The following is a 15106-nucleotide window of genomic DNA, read 5'->3' on the forward strand; positions in this document are numbered from 1 at the left end:
TCACATAGACCTACGACCTAGGATGTCCTGATATCAAGTGTACCGATGGACATCCTTATGTTCGAACATGGTGTTGGTTATGGACAACTGAACACCACTCAGGTTCAGGTTGGGCCTGCCGTTTTTCCCAATCAAGCTCCTCCAGGTCACGCTGTCATTGCCCACCTGAGCATTGAAGTCCCCCGGAAGGATAATGGAGTCCCTTCCAGCACCCTTCCCAAGGACTCCAAAAAGGCTGGGTACTCTGAACTGCTGTAAAGCACATAAGCGCAGACAACAGTCAGGACCTGTTTCCCGCCCTGAAGGCACAGGGAAGCAACCCTTTCGTCCACCGGGGTGAACCACAACATACAGGCAGAGAGTCTGGGGGCTATCAGATCACCCACCCCTGCCCTCCGCCTCTCACCTGGAGTAACTCCAGCAAAGGAGAGAGTCCAACCTCTTTCAAGGACTTGGGTTCTGGAACCAGAGCTATGTGTCGAGGTGAGGCCTACTATATCCAGCAGGTAATGCTCAACCTCTTCCACCAGCTCCGGCTCCTTCCCCACCACAGAGATGACATTCCATGTCTCAAAAGCCAGCTCCCATAGCTGGGGACTAGACCAACAAGGCCCCCGCCTTGGTCTCCTGCCCAATCCACAAAGCTATGGACACTTACGGTTCCTCCTGCAGGTGGTGGGTCCACAGGAAGATGAGCCCATATAACCATTCCGGGGGACCCAGCCAGGCCCCATGGGCGAAGGCCTGGCCACCATGTTTATGCTAATGCTAACACTCAGGGAGCATCTCAGTCAGCTCAGAGCCAATGTGACTGTGACACAGACCCAATAGGACTTGAACAGGAGCTCTTCTTATCTAAGCTGTAACTCCTATTAGCTCTATTTGGAACCACCAGCTTGCTGAGATCCTCCTGAACATGAGGATGATTGGATTTTATAGGGAGATGTTTATATTTTGGGGTTTTCTCAAAGCTGCAGGAGTAGTTGGGCTCTGAGTAAACCACGCAGAACAATAACAACATGTGCAGCAACGCTTCGCCTCACAGGTCCATAATAACGAGAAGAACTTGAAAGACAGGAAACGATGCTGATAGAAGAGGCAGCCCTTCTGCCCAGCCTCAAATACCAGAGGCTGAAAATAACAAGTCAACATCAAACTGATAAGTTTTAGGGACTTGTTCCACCTCCCTCAGTTCAATTGTTTCAGGATGGGTGGGGACAATATGTGGTGATCAAACTGGTTTCACTTCAGTGAAAAGGAACCTGGGACAGTCGCAGCCGCCGAGAGCAGAAATGGCTCAGAGAGCAGAAACCTTGTCCTGTTCCATGAGTCTGGATCTACTGGAGGATCCGGTCATGATTCCCTGTGGACACAGCTACTGCATGAGCTGTATTAAAGCCTACTGGGATGGAGGACAGGGTGGAAGACCTTCATACCGAGGCCTGGCCTGGAGAAAAACACCATGTTAGCAGCTTTAGTGGAGGAGCTGAAGAAGACTGGACTCCAGGCTGCTGCTCCTGCTGGTCCCTGCTCCGCTGGACCTGAAGACCTGGCCTGTGATTTCTGCACTGGGAGGAAACTGAAAGCCTTCAAGTCCTGTCTGGTTTGTCTGGTCTCTTTCTGCCAGGAACACCTGCAGCCTCATCTGGAATCCCCCCTTTTCAAAGACACAAGCTGGTGGAACCCTCCAAGAGGCTGCAGGAGAACCTCTGCTCCTGTCATGAGGAGGTGATGAAGATGTTCCGTCGTACCGATCAACAGTGCATCTGTTCTCTCTGCTCAGTGGATGAACATCGAGGCCACGACGTCGTCTCAGCTGCTGCAGAAAGAACTGAGAGACAGAAAGATCTGGAGGAGAGTGGACGAAGGATCCAGCAGAGAATCCTGGACAAAGAGAAGGACGTGGAGGTTCTTCAGCAGGAGGAGAAGAACATCAACGTCTCTGCTGTTAAAGCAGTGGAGCACAGTGAGAAGGTCTTCTCTGAGATGATCCGTCTGATGGAGAACAGAAGCTGTGATGTGAAGCAGCAGATCAGATCGAAGCAAGAAACTGAAACAAAAAAATAACAATCGCGATCACATCTTCATGCTTAAACATGCTAATGCTAATGTTCAGGGTGCAACTATGGTTAGCTTGGAGCCATTGTCTGTCGTGATGACATCACCCACTCTAGTGATGGCTTGTACCACTGTATCAATGACATCACCCTCTGTAATGATGACCACAGCCACATGGATGATGACATCATACAGGACATCACCCAGTTTTGCTGCTGTAATGAACTTTTTCTTTTTTTTTACCACAATCTCTCCCAAAGTCTTCTAAAACTTAAAAATCTTAAACAAAAACTTGAAAAGGTAGTAGATATTGAAATAAAATGAAGAACTATGGAAAGATCTTGGTTGCCATGGCTACAGCAATCACCACCATAAGCCATAGCTCCCTTGTCTTGATGGAGATACATTGTTTTGGTGTTTCTATTGTTGGGTTCTATCAAAGCTGCAGGAGGGGTTACATGCTGAATAAACAAGGCAGTATTTCATCTTGTTGACAAATATACATTTTCTCTGTCTCCGTCTCTCTCTCTGTCTCTCTCTCTCTTTCTCTCTCGCTCTCTCTCACGCACACATCTCAGGACACCACTGATTAAGAACAACATGCCAAATTTAATTGGTTCCCCTTTCTTATTACAAACTAAAGAAGTAGACTATTGCAGACATCAGGCCAGAGCAAACCTTCCTGATTACACTGGTTATTACATGAATCTGGTTATTAGCTCTAATCATATATTTACACATGTGGAGAAGAGGACGTGTGTGTGTGTGTGTGTGTGTGTGTGTGTGTGTGTGTGTGTGAGAGAGGGAGAGGGAGAGCTGGAGGTCTCTTTGAAGATGCGTCTGAATGAAAGTTGCATTAGCTGCTAGTTTTTTGGATTATTCATTTGGCCGCAGGGACGGGAGCTTAGGAAGGAACGATCAAACACGAGGACACACACACACACACACACACACTGATCAACTACCTGGTCGTTCTACAGTTTTTGGAGGAATAAGCCTTCATAGTCTGAGGTTAAGCAGACATTCTTGTGACATTGTTAATCATGTTGATAATGATAGCGTGCACACACACATCAGTGCAGTGTTTAATGGGGTTAAACCATGTTGACATATGTTCCTGTCGGTGATTTTCTGCTGTGTTTTTGCATCAGGCATTCCTCTTGTTGCGGGGACATGAAACTGCACTGTGGGGATTTGCCCCAGCTTGCGGGGACAGAAAAGCAGGTCCCCGCATTGTAGTATTAACAAAATGCTGGGGTGAAGGACAGCCTCCAGGTTAAGATAGGGGTCAGAGCATCAGGGGTGGGGTTATGATGAGGCATATGGTTCATGGAAGATTACAAGAAATGTCAATGTGATGTCTTCTGGAGTGCTGGAAACATGAACGTGTGTGTGTGTGTGTGTGTGTGTGTGTGTGGCCATCTGGTCTATCCTGGATAGCATTGCAGTAGTGTCAAATCTCTTGTGGATTTAAAGGATTGACACACACGCTTTTTTTCTCTCTCTGTCTGACGCTCACTTCCCCTTTCATACACACACACACACACACACAAACACATTCGCTTTGAGCACACAAAGCATTTTGAGTCTTTATGATAAACTACACTATCTTCGTATTTCTCATAAATTCAATATATGAACAGTACATATGAGTGTGTGTGTGTTTCAGTGCTTATGGTCTATAAAGCAAAGTGTCAATAATACAGTCAGTATGTTGACAAAATGCAGGATTGTATGAGGGACTTCGTTATTGTTGCTTTCTTTCACTTTGCCTGAATTCAACACTTTTCAATTTTAGTATTTTTGATAGAAATTTTGATATTAAGAGAACAATAAACCACTTCCCACATATATTGAGAATTGAAATTGCAAATTTTCATAAAGAATCAGCCGCATATGCATTCAAATTTGAATGTCCTCCTCATTTCTGACTCTACTGTAAGTGATATTCCCAGAATGCCTTTCAACAAAATCCATAAACCCGTAAATCGCAGGGTCAAAGCGGCATAAACAAGCGTGACATTGAGACTTTGGAACGCCTCTAAATTGCAGGGGCATCTGCTAAATAGATGCCACGTCAGCAGCAAACATCCCAAACAGGTTCTGTAGTGGAGGAGTGATGGGAGACGGATAATTTACGCCCCTGACTGATGAAATAATAACAATTTGGCACTGAAATGCAATCTTGTTAAAATGATACTTTATTAATCCCAGGAACGAAATTCAGTTTGCCTTTGAATCGTTAGAATCGGCCCTGGACCGGAGAAAATCCCTCAGGCCTGGAAATACTGGACATTTAGCCACCAGGAACATTGTCATTTCTTGAATTTTAGCGTATAAATCCCAAGCTAATGAGCCGACAACTTCTTCGTACAAGTATTAACATGTATTACTGTAATAACAGTTGTGTTTATTTGAACAGAACAAGTCTGGGTACCTGTTTCCATGCTTAAAATCTTCTACTTCCATTTGTTTTTGTAATATAAATTTAAAACTAGAAATGTGGAAGGGCAGATGTGTGCCTCCTCAAAATCTGACGCAGTGACTTTGACCTTTTAGCCCCCAAAACTTCCTAGTTCTTCCTCCAGTCCTGGTGGATGTTTGTACTAATTTTTTAAGTTAATTCCCTCAAGTTAGGGCTGCTCGGTGGTGCAGTGGTTAGCACTGTGGCCTCACAGCAAGAAGGTTCCGGGTTCAAGTCCCGGCTTGGGCACGGGATCTTTCTGTGTGGAAATTGCATGTTCTCCCCGTGTCTGCGTGGGTTCTCTCTGGTACTCTGGCTTCCTCCACAGTCCAAAGACATCAAGAGGGGACGAGGCTGATTGATTCTCTAAATTGACCGTAGGTGTGAGTGTGAATGGTTGGTCGTCTCTCTATGTTGGCCCTGCGATGGACTGGCGACCTGTCCAGGGTGAACCCCGCCTCTCTCCCGTTGACGCTGGGATAGGCTCCAGCCCCCCCCCCCCCCGCAACCCTTAATGTGTAGGAATAAGCGGAAGATGACGATGGATGGATTCCCTCAAGTTGTTCCTGAGCTACAATTTCAAGCGGAACGGGACAGATATGACAAACAAGACCAAAACACAGATCTTGTCCTTTGACCACCCAAATCTTTTCCAGTTCATCCTCGAGGCCCAAATGTACCAAATTTAATTCCCCTGAGGTGTTCCAGTTTGACAAAAATTGGAGAGGTGTTATACACATATAAGGACACAGTGACCTTGACCTTCAACACCAAAAACAATGCTGTGACATGAAAAGTGTAACGTCCTTCTCTCATTGATTCGCTGGGATTTGGCTCGTCTGACATCTTGCTGTCCTTGTCCAGTCTCCCTGCAAGACATCAACATGAGGAAAGCCTTTAAAAGCAGCACCATCCAGGATCAGCAGGTGGTGTCGAGGACCTCCGTGCCCAACCCGGTGGTGGAGATGTACCACCGCTGTGACAAACCTCCACCTCTCAACATTCTCAGCCCCTATAGGTCAGTACTTCAGCATAACTGGTTCATACTTGAAAGGTGTCTCCACGCTTGCTCTTATTCGTCATGCTTAAGGGGACAAGAAAAGTTTTCTTGAACTTTTGTTTGACGGAGGTTATTTTTGGTAATAATCCAATTCTCCCACCAGCCTTTGTTGGAAGGAACCCACAGTGATGCTAACTTCCGGGTTGGGCTTACCAGAATATGTCACCCCTACTCTTTCTCCTCTTTTACAGGGACGACAAGAAGGACGCACTCAAGTTCTACACTGACCCCTCCTACTTCTTCAACCTGTGGAAGGAGAAGATGCTGCAGGCCACTGAGGACAAACGCAAAGAAAAGAGGCGGCAGAAGGTATGGCTGTATGTGCTGGTGCTATTTGTGAGATCTTTTGTATGAATGCGTGTCAGTGTGCTGCTGTAACCTAGCATGTCTGCGAGAGTGTAAAAGAATATTAAAAGAATCATCTCCTGCTTTGATTTGCTAATTGTTTTTTTGTTTATTTTTCAGCAGAGTTGTGTCCTTTTTTATGCTGTTATCAGTTTTATTTCCGGCCTGTTTATCTGACCACCATTTAGCTTTGCATTGCTGGGTAATTGGTTATTGATACAGCAGGGGTTGGGCAGGCACCAGAGACACAGTATTGGCTATCGGGGAGTACAACTTTGAAGTCGTCTTATTGACATCAATGAAAAGATCCTTGAAGAAATAGTAAACGATGAGCTTTTGGTTTTCGTGTTCATTTTCTACCCTACAACACTTGTGTGTCCAAAAAGCCAATGCAGCTTCTTCCATCACTTCCCAAACATGGAGGTACTTTGATTTATACAAATCCTGTATAATCACTTGCCCTGCCTTTCTGCCGGTTGCACCAGTAGAGACTGACCTCTGGTGGTTAATACTGAGTACTACAACTCTTGTGTTAAAAATCAAACCTTTGGGTTTTTTAAGTCCTACCTCTCTAAGTACCCCATGTTTAAATCAACATTGATCCATTTTAAGAATGGATTTTATTTTTTTTTTATTTATTTATTTTTTGCTAATGAACTTGGATTGATAGAACTGGAATTGGAAGTCAGTTCCTGAAACGTCAGCTAATGAAGGATTTGATCCCAAAGCGCATAAAGGAACATCTGTCAAGATCTATCTGACAAGAGGTTCTTAGAGGGTTCCGAACAATGAAAACCTGAACATGAGAATCTCATTATTTTGTGCTCTTTAAACAACTCTACCCCTAAAATAATTACAACAAAACCAGGGCATTTTTTTAAACTACCCCCCTAAAATCTGAGGGTTTTCTTGATAGAATTGTCTAAAACATTTTGTGGTCGTAGCCTCTGTAGCAGAACAAATCAAGACAGAAAAAAAGAAATTTTAGACTTTTTGGCTTCTGTGTCAGAGATCTTCCTTTACAAAAAAAAAAAAGAGGCAATAACGACTAAAATGACGTAGACATCGTACTGGGTCTGCGAGGCAGATGGAAGCAAACATTGCCTCAGGTTCTAGAGGTAGAACAACCCGTGTTAGAGCTCTCAGATGGAACATATCCCTCTACTTCTTGGTGAATACAAATGAAGACAAAGAGTGTAAATTTCTCGTGTTCACCCACTTTAAAAATGGGGTGAAGTTCTGTTTCGAGGACAGCTGATTAATGACAGTACCGACAAGTATGCAGTAGACCCTTCAGCCAAAACTAGCCCTTCATTTTCAGTAAGACCCACTCAGATCAACACAATGTTCAGAATTTAAAAGTTGAATTTTTTTTGTGGGTACTCCCAAACAATTTCTCAACCCTGAACAACTTCTGCTGTATGTTTGCGCTTCGCCAGTATTTTTGTATTTTAATGTTGCTCACATTTTTTTCTGTTCCCTCCCTTCAATCTCAACAATGTCCCTCTCAAAACAAACCAAACAGCAGGTTGAGTCCCCGAGGAAGCTCATCAGCTGGAGGGTCCTTTGCTACCCTTCCCTCCTCTTTTGTCTGCATCTTCCTCATTCCTTTTTCGGAATCTATCCATGGAGTTTTTCCAGGACTCCCTTCCAACCCTTCCTCCCCCTCTGCTCAGTCTAACACACCAGCTTGTCTTTCTCCCGTGTTTCCATAGGGCTGTCCGGCCCACCCTGACAGGCCCCACTCCAGACAGGCCCCACCCAGGAGCCCCCTGTCCATCTCTGTAAGACAACCCTGACCCCTGCCCTTTCCTGCCCCCCGCTCACTGCACCTCACCCTCACAAACACACACCTTACACTCTCAAATCACAGAGGATGTATGAACACAGGTGAGAAGATGCACAAATAACATTAAAAACACGCAGATACACACTCACACTCTCAATCACTAACACACACTCATCTGGCTTGTGTGTGTTTGCTTGCCACCTTCGCCCCCTTGCTAACCGTCTGTGTTTGGTGCGCTTCCTGTGTTCCCAGAAGTTTTGGCTCTCTTGTTCATCGTTTGCTAGTGTGTTATCGTATGCTTCATAATAACTGATTGTTGGGTAATTTGTGTGTGTGTGTGTGTGTGTGTGCGTGTAGTTTGGTCAGTGTGAGCTAACCCCATGATGAAAGAGCTGGGTCCTGTTCTTTTCCTCTCGGGCCAAAAACATGAATCACTACTAACTACGTTTCTCTCCATCTTCTCTATCTGTGCCTCTGTTCTTTCTGGTCCAGGAGCAGCAGAGGCAGGTCGAGGACCCCGGCAGAGAGGTCAAGAAGGTCAGTCGCGCATACAGACTCATTATTGCGTGATTTTTTTTTTTGCTCTAGAAACATGGAGTTTTTTGTTTTTTTTTCAGTGAAGACATACAAATTTCTCAAATTCTTCGAACTAGAAAGTTCTCATAGGCTGAGCTAGTCTCCAGCCTGGTTCAGTGCCTAAAGTCTAACCAGTTTTTTCTGTTTTGACAACAAACAATGTTATGGTGGGTGCAGGTTTATCGTGACAACCAGTATTTGGTGATCACCGTATTTGCCGTGACATCATTCAGCATCTTATTTCCCAACATTCATTACGAACTAGAATGAAAACTACTTCCTTTGTGCCCCGTTTGGTTGTCAGTGTCTCCTTCCAAAATGCTTATGTGCGTAAGAAATTCAACCATCAAAACAGGCCAAAGGAGGACCAACTCCACAAGACTTTGCTCAAATAGAGCCCAGCTGTCACACAGTGCTGGTTTGGACAACAGACGTGTTCAGCTGTCCATGCCCTCACTCGCCTCAAGTCTAGTTAGTTAGGAATTGGTGTGAGGTTGCATTTCTTGGAGATTTCAGAGAGAGAGCGTTTTCTTTGATTCAACTCATGGAAACTAAAGCCAATGGTTCATAAAGGAGTTCTTCCAGGCCCTGTGGCCCCCCATGTAGGTCCAAGACAAGTTGCAGGGGTCAGGTGTTTTCCTCTGCCAAAAAGGTTACGTGAATACAGAACAGGAACCTTGAATCATCAGCATTTGTCAATAAATTCTCTTCCCCATTGCTGGAAATATTCAGGTTCAGGGAATGTTCCTTACTGAATGGAGCTGAATATTTGGCCTCAAAGAATTTCATCAAAATATAATCTATATCTACATTTTTTGAGATACCAACCATTTAATAGAAAATAGGTCCTGGAGTTGAAGAGGAACCATCCTCTGACTGAACTGAAATGACTGAGAAGGGTACATCAGTATTACTGACTGCTCTCTTTATTGTGCCACCGCGAAGGTGCGTAAGGCTCGCAACCGCCGTCAAGAGTGGAACGTGCTGGCCTATGACAAGGAGTTCAGACCAGACGCAAGACTCACCCCCTCCCCTTATCACGGCATGTCCTCAGAGGGATCCCTGTCACCTGACAGCAGGTGCGCACCCGTGCTAATGCCTCTAAAAGACAGAAATTAAATGAAAGAAACTTGCCCCTACATGCAACTGACCACCCACTCATGTTCCATCCATCAGGTCAATGGCATCAGACTCCTACCCAGCCAGCCCCAACCACCCCTCAACCCAGGCTCCCAGTGCAGCCCATCCCACTGACCACCACACTAGGGACCACCTCAGTGCAGCAGCGCAGACTCAGTCACTGGACCGGGGCCTCAGGCCAGCCAACCAGCCCCCAGGACCTGCAGGGTCCGCAGCTGCAGGGCGACATGTGGCTTCCCTTGGCAGAACCCCATCAGGACATGGAGTCCAGGCTGGTGGTGATCCGACAGTTAACGGGCCAAGGCAGCAGTCAGTTAAGGATTACCGGGCCGGGCACGGGTATGTTTGGAGAGAGTCCACCGTGATCCTGCTGACTGAAACAAAAACGTTTGTCTCTTCATTCAGGTAACGGTGTGCTTCATAATTGTGTTTCTGTTTCGTTCTGTTCTTCTGCACCAGCAGCCAACCCTCCACCATTCCAGAGTACTACATCCCACCTGCCCCTCCCCCTCCTCCCCCAACTATCCCCTCTGCCCAGACAGCCTTTGACTCCACCACAGCCCCGCCCTCTGCCGCTGCCTCAGCTGTCCCCCCCACATCCTCCGCCCTCTCCCGCCCCTACTCCCCCTCCCCTCCTCCTCCCCCCGCCAACTACGTGCCCTCTCCCTCCCACCCACCTTCTGGTGCACCCCCTGCTGCTCCTCCTCCTCCTCCACCTGGAGGCCCTGTGGGTCATCAAGCCCACCCATCCCCTCCTCACGCTGCGATCAGCCAAGGTGTGGAGGCCGCACCCCAGACGAGGAAGACCACCATGATGGGGATGATTCCGATGAGCGATGCCCGCTCCGACCTGCTGGCCGCCATTCGTAGAGGTAACTGTGTGAAACATTACCTCACTTCCTGTCACCAGGAAGTGGTCATGGCTCCGCCCACTCTCTTCTACCTTTCTCTGCAACAGGTATCCAGCTGAGGAAGGTGCAGGAGCAGAGGGAGCAGGAGGCGAAGCGGGAGCCTGTTGGCAACGATGTGGCTACTATCCTGTCACGCCGTATTGCCGTGGAGTACAGCGAGTCCGACGACGACTCCGAGCTTGACGAGAACGAGTGGTCTGACTAAAAAGGAAAAAATAAGATTAAGACAGGGACTTGGTGGGTGGTGATGACTGGGAATGTGGAGGAGGTCGAAACAAAGGGTTTTGGTTGGTTTTAATATTCGTCATGAACATTTAAATATGGAAACTCGTACATCGACACGTATTCACTCACACGGTGCAGCTCCTTTGAACATCGAGCATATCTACTGCAACAGGTCAGTAATTCCAGCTTTAGCTTAACGACGCCTATTCTTCACCTGAAACCCTTGAGATTAAACACCCGCAGTGTTTGTCGCACATTCACAACATTTCAACAACCTCCCGCCCACGTCGGCTCACCAAGCGTCACAAAACAAACGCGCCAGCTCCTCCCTCGTTTCATCTGAGTGATAACTGCTAGCAATATTACAGGTTCTCAAACTGTAGGTGGGCCCCTGGTGAGTAAGGGGGTAATGTGTTTACAAAACACATGGCATAGCACAAGAATAACTAAATATAGTGCAATCTATAACTTATCTGCCAAATGTTGAGAGAGAATTTATGAGAAAATCAGGGAAAACAATAGCTCCTTAGAGGACATTGCTGAGTCATGCTTGTTTACACAATGTGCACCTTTCCTTGAAGAACTACACTTCTGGGTGTTTAGCTCACTTTAACCAATATGGGATGACAGAATCAGCAACAAAATATCCTATGAACTGCCTGGTGTAGAAGCTAGCATAAAATATAGCATGTTGGCTAACTGTTGCTAATTAGATTAGCCTAATTTTAGTGTGAGATTTCTTTGATTTTCTTCCGAATGGCCATGTAATCGCACTTTAGTGTAGCTAGCTGATGGTACAGAAGCTAAGCTAAGTAAGCTAGACACCTGAGTGGTTTTTTTTTTTACAGCACCTGCGACAACAACTACGTTTGGGCTAGCTTACGCTTGAATTTGCTAGCTAGCTGAAAGAGTAGTGGTCTCATTCATAAGTTAGCACATTTTATGAGGTAAGGCTACATGTGCCAGTGCTTTTTCATGAATATTAAATGACACATTGTCAGTTAGCTGTAGTTGCGTAATGACATCAACTCCCACAAGTTTCAAGGGCCACATTTGTACTTTTTGACCACCTCTATGAAGTGTACATATCTGCTTCTAAAATTAGCAGTACTCAAACAACAGGTGTGTTTAGTTGCTAATGCGAATTATCAGATATTTGTTTTTCAGTCGAGTGTTTTAATTGGACATGAAAGTGCTTTTTTTATATAAAACAACTTCAGATATTATTATATTAATACTGCTCTTGCTTTTGCATGGGCACCAGATAGACGCAACAGGTGAGTTAAAATAGAGAAATGTAATTTTGTTTTCTTTTATATTAACAATTACAAGTTAAGATTGATATGCACATACTTTTTTTTTTTTTTGGAGTAAGACTCATGAGAAAAGTGTTTTTTGTAAGTTTATCTTTATTCATATCAATTTCAAGTGCATATTTCATATAATAATAATAATAATAATAATAATAATTCGTGAATGCTGGTTCTGTTGTAACAAGCTGGCTAAAGTGACCAGCAGTCAGTGTAGTACTTAAACCTTTAACTGTCAGATTAAGAATTAATACTCAGCCCAGATCTCTTGATACAGCTGAAACTGTGAACACCCCCCCCCCACACACACACACACACACACACACACACACAGGTGCCGCCAGCCTTGTCGGAGTTTGCTAACCAGCTTCCATATTCCAGCAGGTTTTTCTTCTTTCTTTTTTTAGGCTAAAACAAAGCAAAAAGCCGTCATTATTTTAGTCTGTTTTTACTTTTCTAGTCATTCATAACTTAAAGCCTAACATTTCAGCCGTGCCGTGGTATTGGTCTTATATAAACGCTTGCACACTTCATCACACAACGGAGCTGTACTCACCAAGCTGAGCCGGGGTCAAAGGTCACGTCCACTCTTTCGTACGAGCTCCCGCTCATTGACCCTGGACTATAAATACATGTGTAGGAGAAGTTGCTACAGTGATATCAGTGTGTCGTCTGTAGGTTTGGCTAATCTTCACTATGAGCTGACTGGACCGTCGTGTTTTTATAACGTGGTTTTCTTTTTAAAATGTGCTGCGCTGAGTTGTTCACTTTGCTTTTCTTGGAGATTTTCGACATTCAAGGCCGGAGCTGTGGTGGGGTACCAGCTACAAGAGAAGGAACCAGTCAGATCAAACCGGTTCTGCTGGTTTTTAATCTAATTTCACGCACAGGCACCAATTAAAGCTCATAAAATACCAACAGCATCTTAATGCCTGTTTTTCAAATGGAATGCCAGTTTTTTTTGTTTCGTTTTGTTTTATTGGGGTTTTTTTGGTGCAATTTTTAAAATTTTAATTTCCTGTGAGTGTGTGTTTGTGTTTGTGCGTGTGAGCGCGCGCGTGTGTGTTCACATGATAAAAACAGCATTTTATCTCCGTGCAATGATGATGATGATGATGATGATGATGATCTAGGGTAAAATGTGCACTAGCCAAGTTTTTCTGATACTGTGAGACATTTCAATGTGTAGATGCACCGCGCTTCAACTGAAAATGTAGATATTTAAAAAAATTTAAAAAAAAAAAAAAGCTGGTGAAACATGACCTTCGACCTTTTAATCACCAAATCACTACTTAATACGTAATTAATCTGGTAGATTGAGAAAACTGAACTAAGAGTAAAGCCCCCGTCAGAGGGGAGCTTCTGCATAGATTCATAAGACGTGTATTTTGGAGAGGATCTGAATCTCTGTATATAAACACCACACTAAGGTTCAATAGTTACACACTGCTGAAGGCAGCAAACGACCCCTGGATGACGGACAGGACGAGACGAGACGGGTTGGTTCCTGGTCATCCTCCCTGGTGGTGGCTACTGTGAATTTCAAGGACTGTGACCAGGCAGGCATTTATGGAAGCAAAAAGTAAACAAAAAAAAGCACATTGAACAGCTAGAATGTGGGTTTGTTCAAGACCTGGGTCGAACCGTTCTCCCAGTCTGACGCATTAAGTACGGAACCTCAGTGCGGCCATGTTTGTAACTACTTTGTAATAACAATGTCGGTATCTCAGATAACGAGCTAATAAGCTCACGATTTCAGGATAACCAGGCTGCTTTTCTTTTGATGAAAAGGGAATTCATCCTGATGTCTGAGGAAAACAGAAGCCATTTTCTTGAAGATAACGGGACTGACAACTTTAACGGAGATGTTTTTTTTTTTTTATGATATCTCGCGGGGTTTTTTTTCTTCCTGATAACATGAACTGATTCTGTTAATCCCGAGAAAACGGCTCGTTATTGTAAAGTAAATGTAAAGTTGTGACCATAATGTAATCAACATGAACTACAACTGAGATGACGCTTGTTTTCCCGTTATCTTGTTTTATCGTCGTGTCTCCTTTTCTTTTCACAACAGGTTGATTGACGTTTTCGTCTCGTGGAAAAATAGCTTTTCTTGAGATCGTGAGATAATTAACTCGTTAACTTAAAAAATGTCGTTTGGTTTTACAATTATATCTCGTTTTCTTTTGATAACCGGGAAATTGATCTTGTTATCTACAGAAAATGTTTTTTTTCCCCTTGAAGATGAGATGATAAAGATGCTCACTGTTATTGAGGCAGTTTTTTTATCCTGTTATCTCGTTCTCTTGAGATAATGCAAATTCTTTCTTTTTTTATATCTTGAAATGTGACTCTAATTTTGTTAGCTATTGTTGAGATGATGACCATTTTCTGGGATATGAAATAATTCGCTTGATTAAATCGAGGTAACTTGACATCAACCTGCAAAACTAAAAACAAGCGTGGCGGCTCTGAGCTTCCGTAGTTGAATCTGCTGCATCGTTAATCAGAGACAGAAACTGGAGGCCCAGGTCGGATTGTTTAGCTTGTGGTTTTGATGTTCCACAGGAGCCATAGATACACTCACACACACGTGATCAGAGTCCAGGACTGTAAAGTTGTGACCATAAATCGTGACTAAGAGCTGTGCGATCAATCATTCACAATCAATACTCTCGGGAGACGGAATCTGGGCTCCAAAGGCAGAGACTCAACCGTAACTCGTGTATCTATGGCAACTGGCGGCTTGTGTGAATACTTCATTACGTGTTGACATGTGAGAAATGTTGTATAGACCTTTGGCAAGGCAGCCTGTAAATAACATTTGGGGAAATATAACTTAGACCATGAAAAGAAAACTGTGTAATGCACACTAAAATCCAACTGTAAGCAAGTATGCATGTAACTATAGACAATAAATGGCGAACTAAACGGAATCCTGCGCTTTTTCTTCTTGCTTGTAACTTTTTTTCAGCTTGAGTGTGAATTTGGCGCAGATTTACTTCAATAAACACAACGACCTTAATTTTTTGTTGTAAGCCATAGTGGAAGAAACGGAAGTAAAAAAAAAAAAAAAAAACGGTATTCAGAAATGGAACTGCGTTCAACTTTCCTATAAACTTAAACTTCTGCTATATTGAAGACAACTTAACGCCTCATTCTCATGCTCCACCAATAGGGGGCGGGATATAACCAGGAAGTTTGGGTGTCCACCCTATTATAAGACAC

At 44.3% G+C, this 15106-nt stretch overlaps 1 protein-coding gene and 1 pseudogene across 4 annotated transcripts in view; both read left to right on the top strand.

Moving 5' to 3' along the window:
- The window catches only part of LOC147238817 (actin-binding protein WASF3), a 38126-nt gene extending 23317 nt beyond the window's left edge, over window positions 1-14809 (top strand). For 2 of the 4 annotated variants that reach the window (XM_086197288.1, XM_086197289.1), the window contains exons 4-11: window positions 5387-5540; window positions 5774-5891; window positions 7643-7711; window positions 8209-8253; window positions 9238-9371; window positions 9469-9771; window positions 9892-10304; window positions 10391-14809. In XM_086197288.1, the coding sequence (XP_086053414.1) occupies window positions 5387-5540; window positions 5774-5891; window positions 7643-7711; window positions 8209-8253; window positions 9238-9371; window positions 9469-9771; window positions 9892-10304; window positions 10391-10548 (1394 nt within the window). In that variant the 3' untranslated portion in view covers window positions 10549-14809. The remainder of the gene's footprint in view (window positions 1-5386; window positions 5541-5773; window positions 5892-7642; window positions 7712-8208; window positions 8254-9237; window positions 9372-9468; window positions 9772-9891; window positions 10305-10390) is intronic. The other 2 variants (XM_086197290.1, XM_086197291.1) reach the window with 2 other exon arrangements.
- Window positions 804-2861, top strand: LOC147238818 (E3 ubiquitin/ISG15 ligase TRIM25-like; annotated as a pseudogene).
- Window positions 14810-15106: the final 297 nt, after the last annotated feature.

Source organism: Aulostomus chinensis, chromosome 24 (genome assembly GCF_037954235.1).
Source record: "Aulostomus chinensis isolate RoL2024-O1b breed Wild chromosome 24, RoL_Achi_v1.0, whole genome shotgun sequence".
NCBI classification, from domain to species: domain Eukaryota; kingdom Metazoa; phylum Chordata; class Actinopteri; order Syngnathiformes; family Aulostomidae; genus Aulostomus; species Aulostomus chinensis.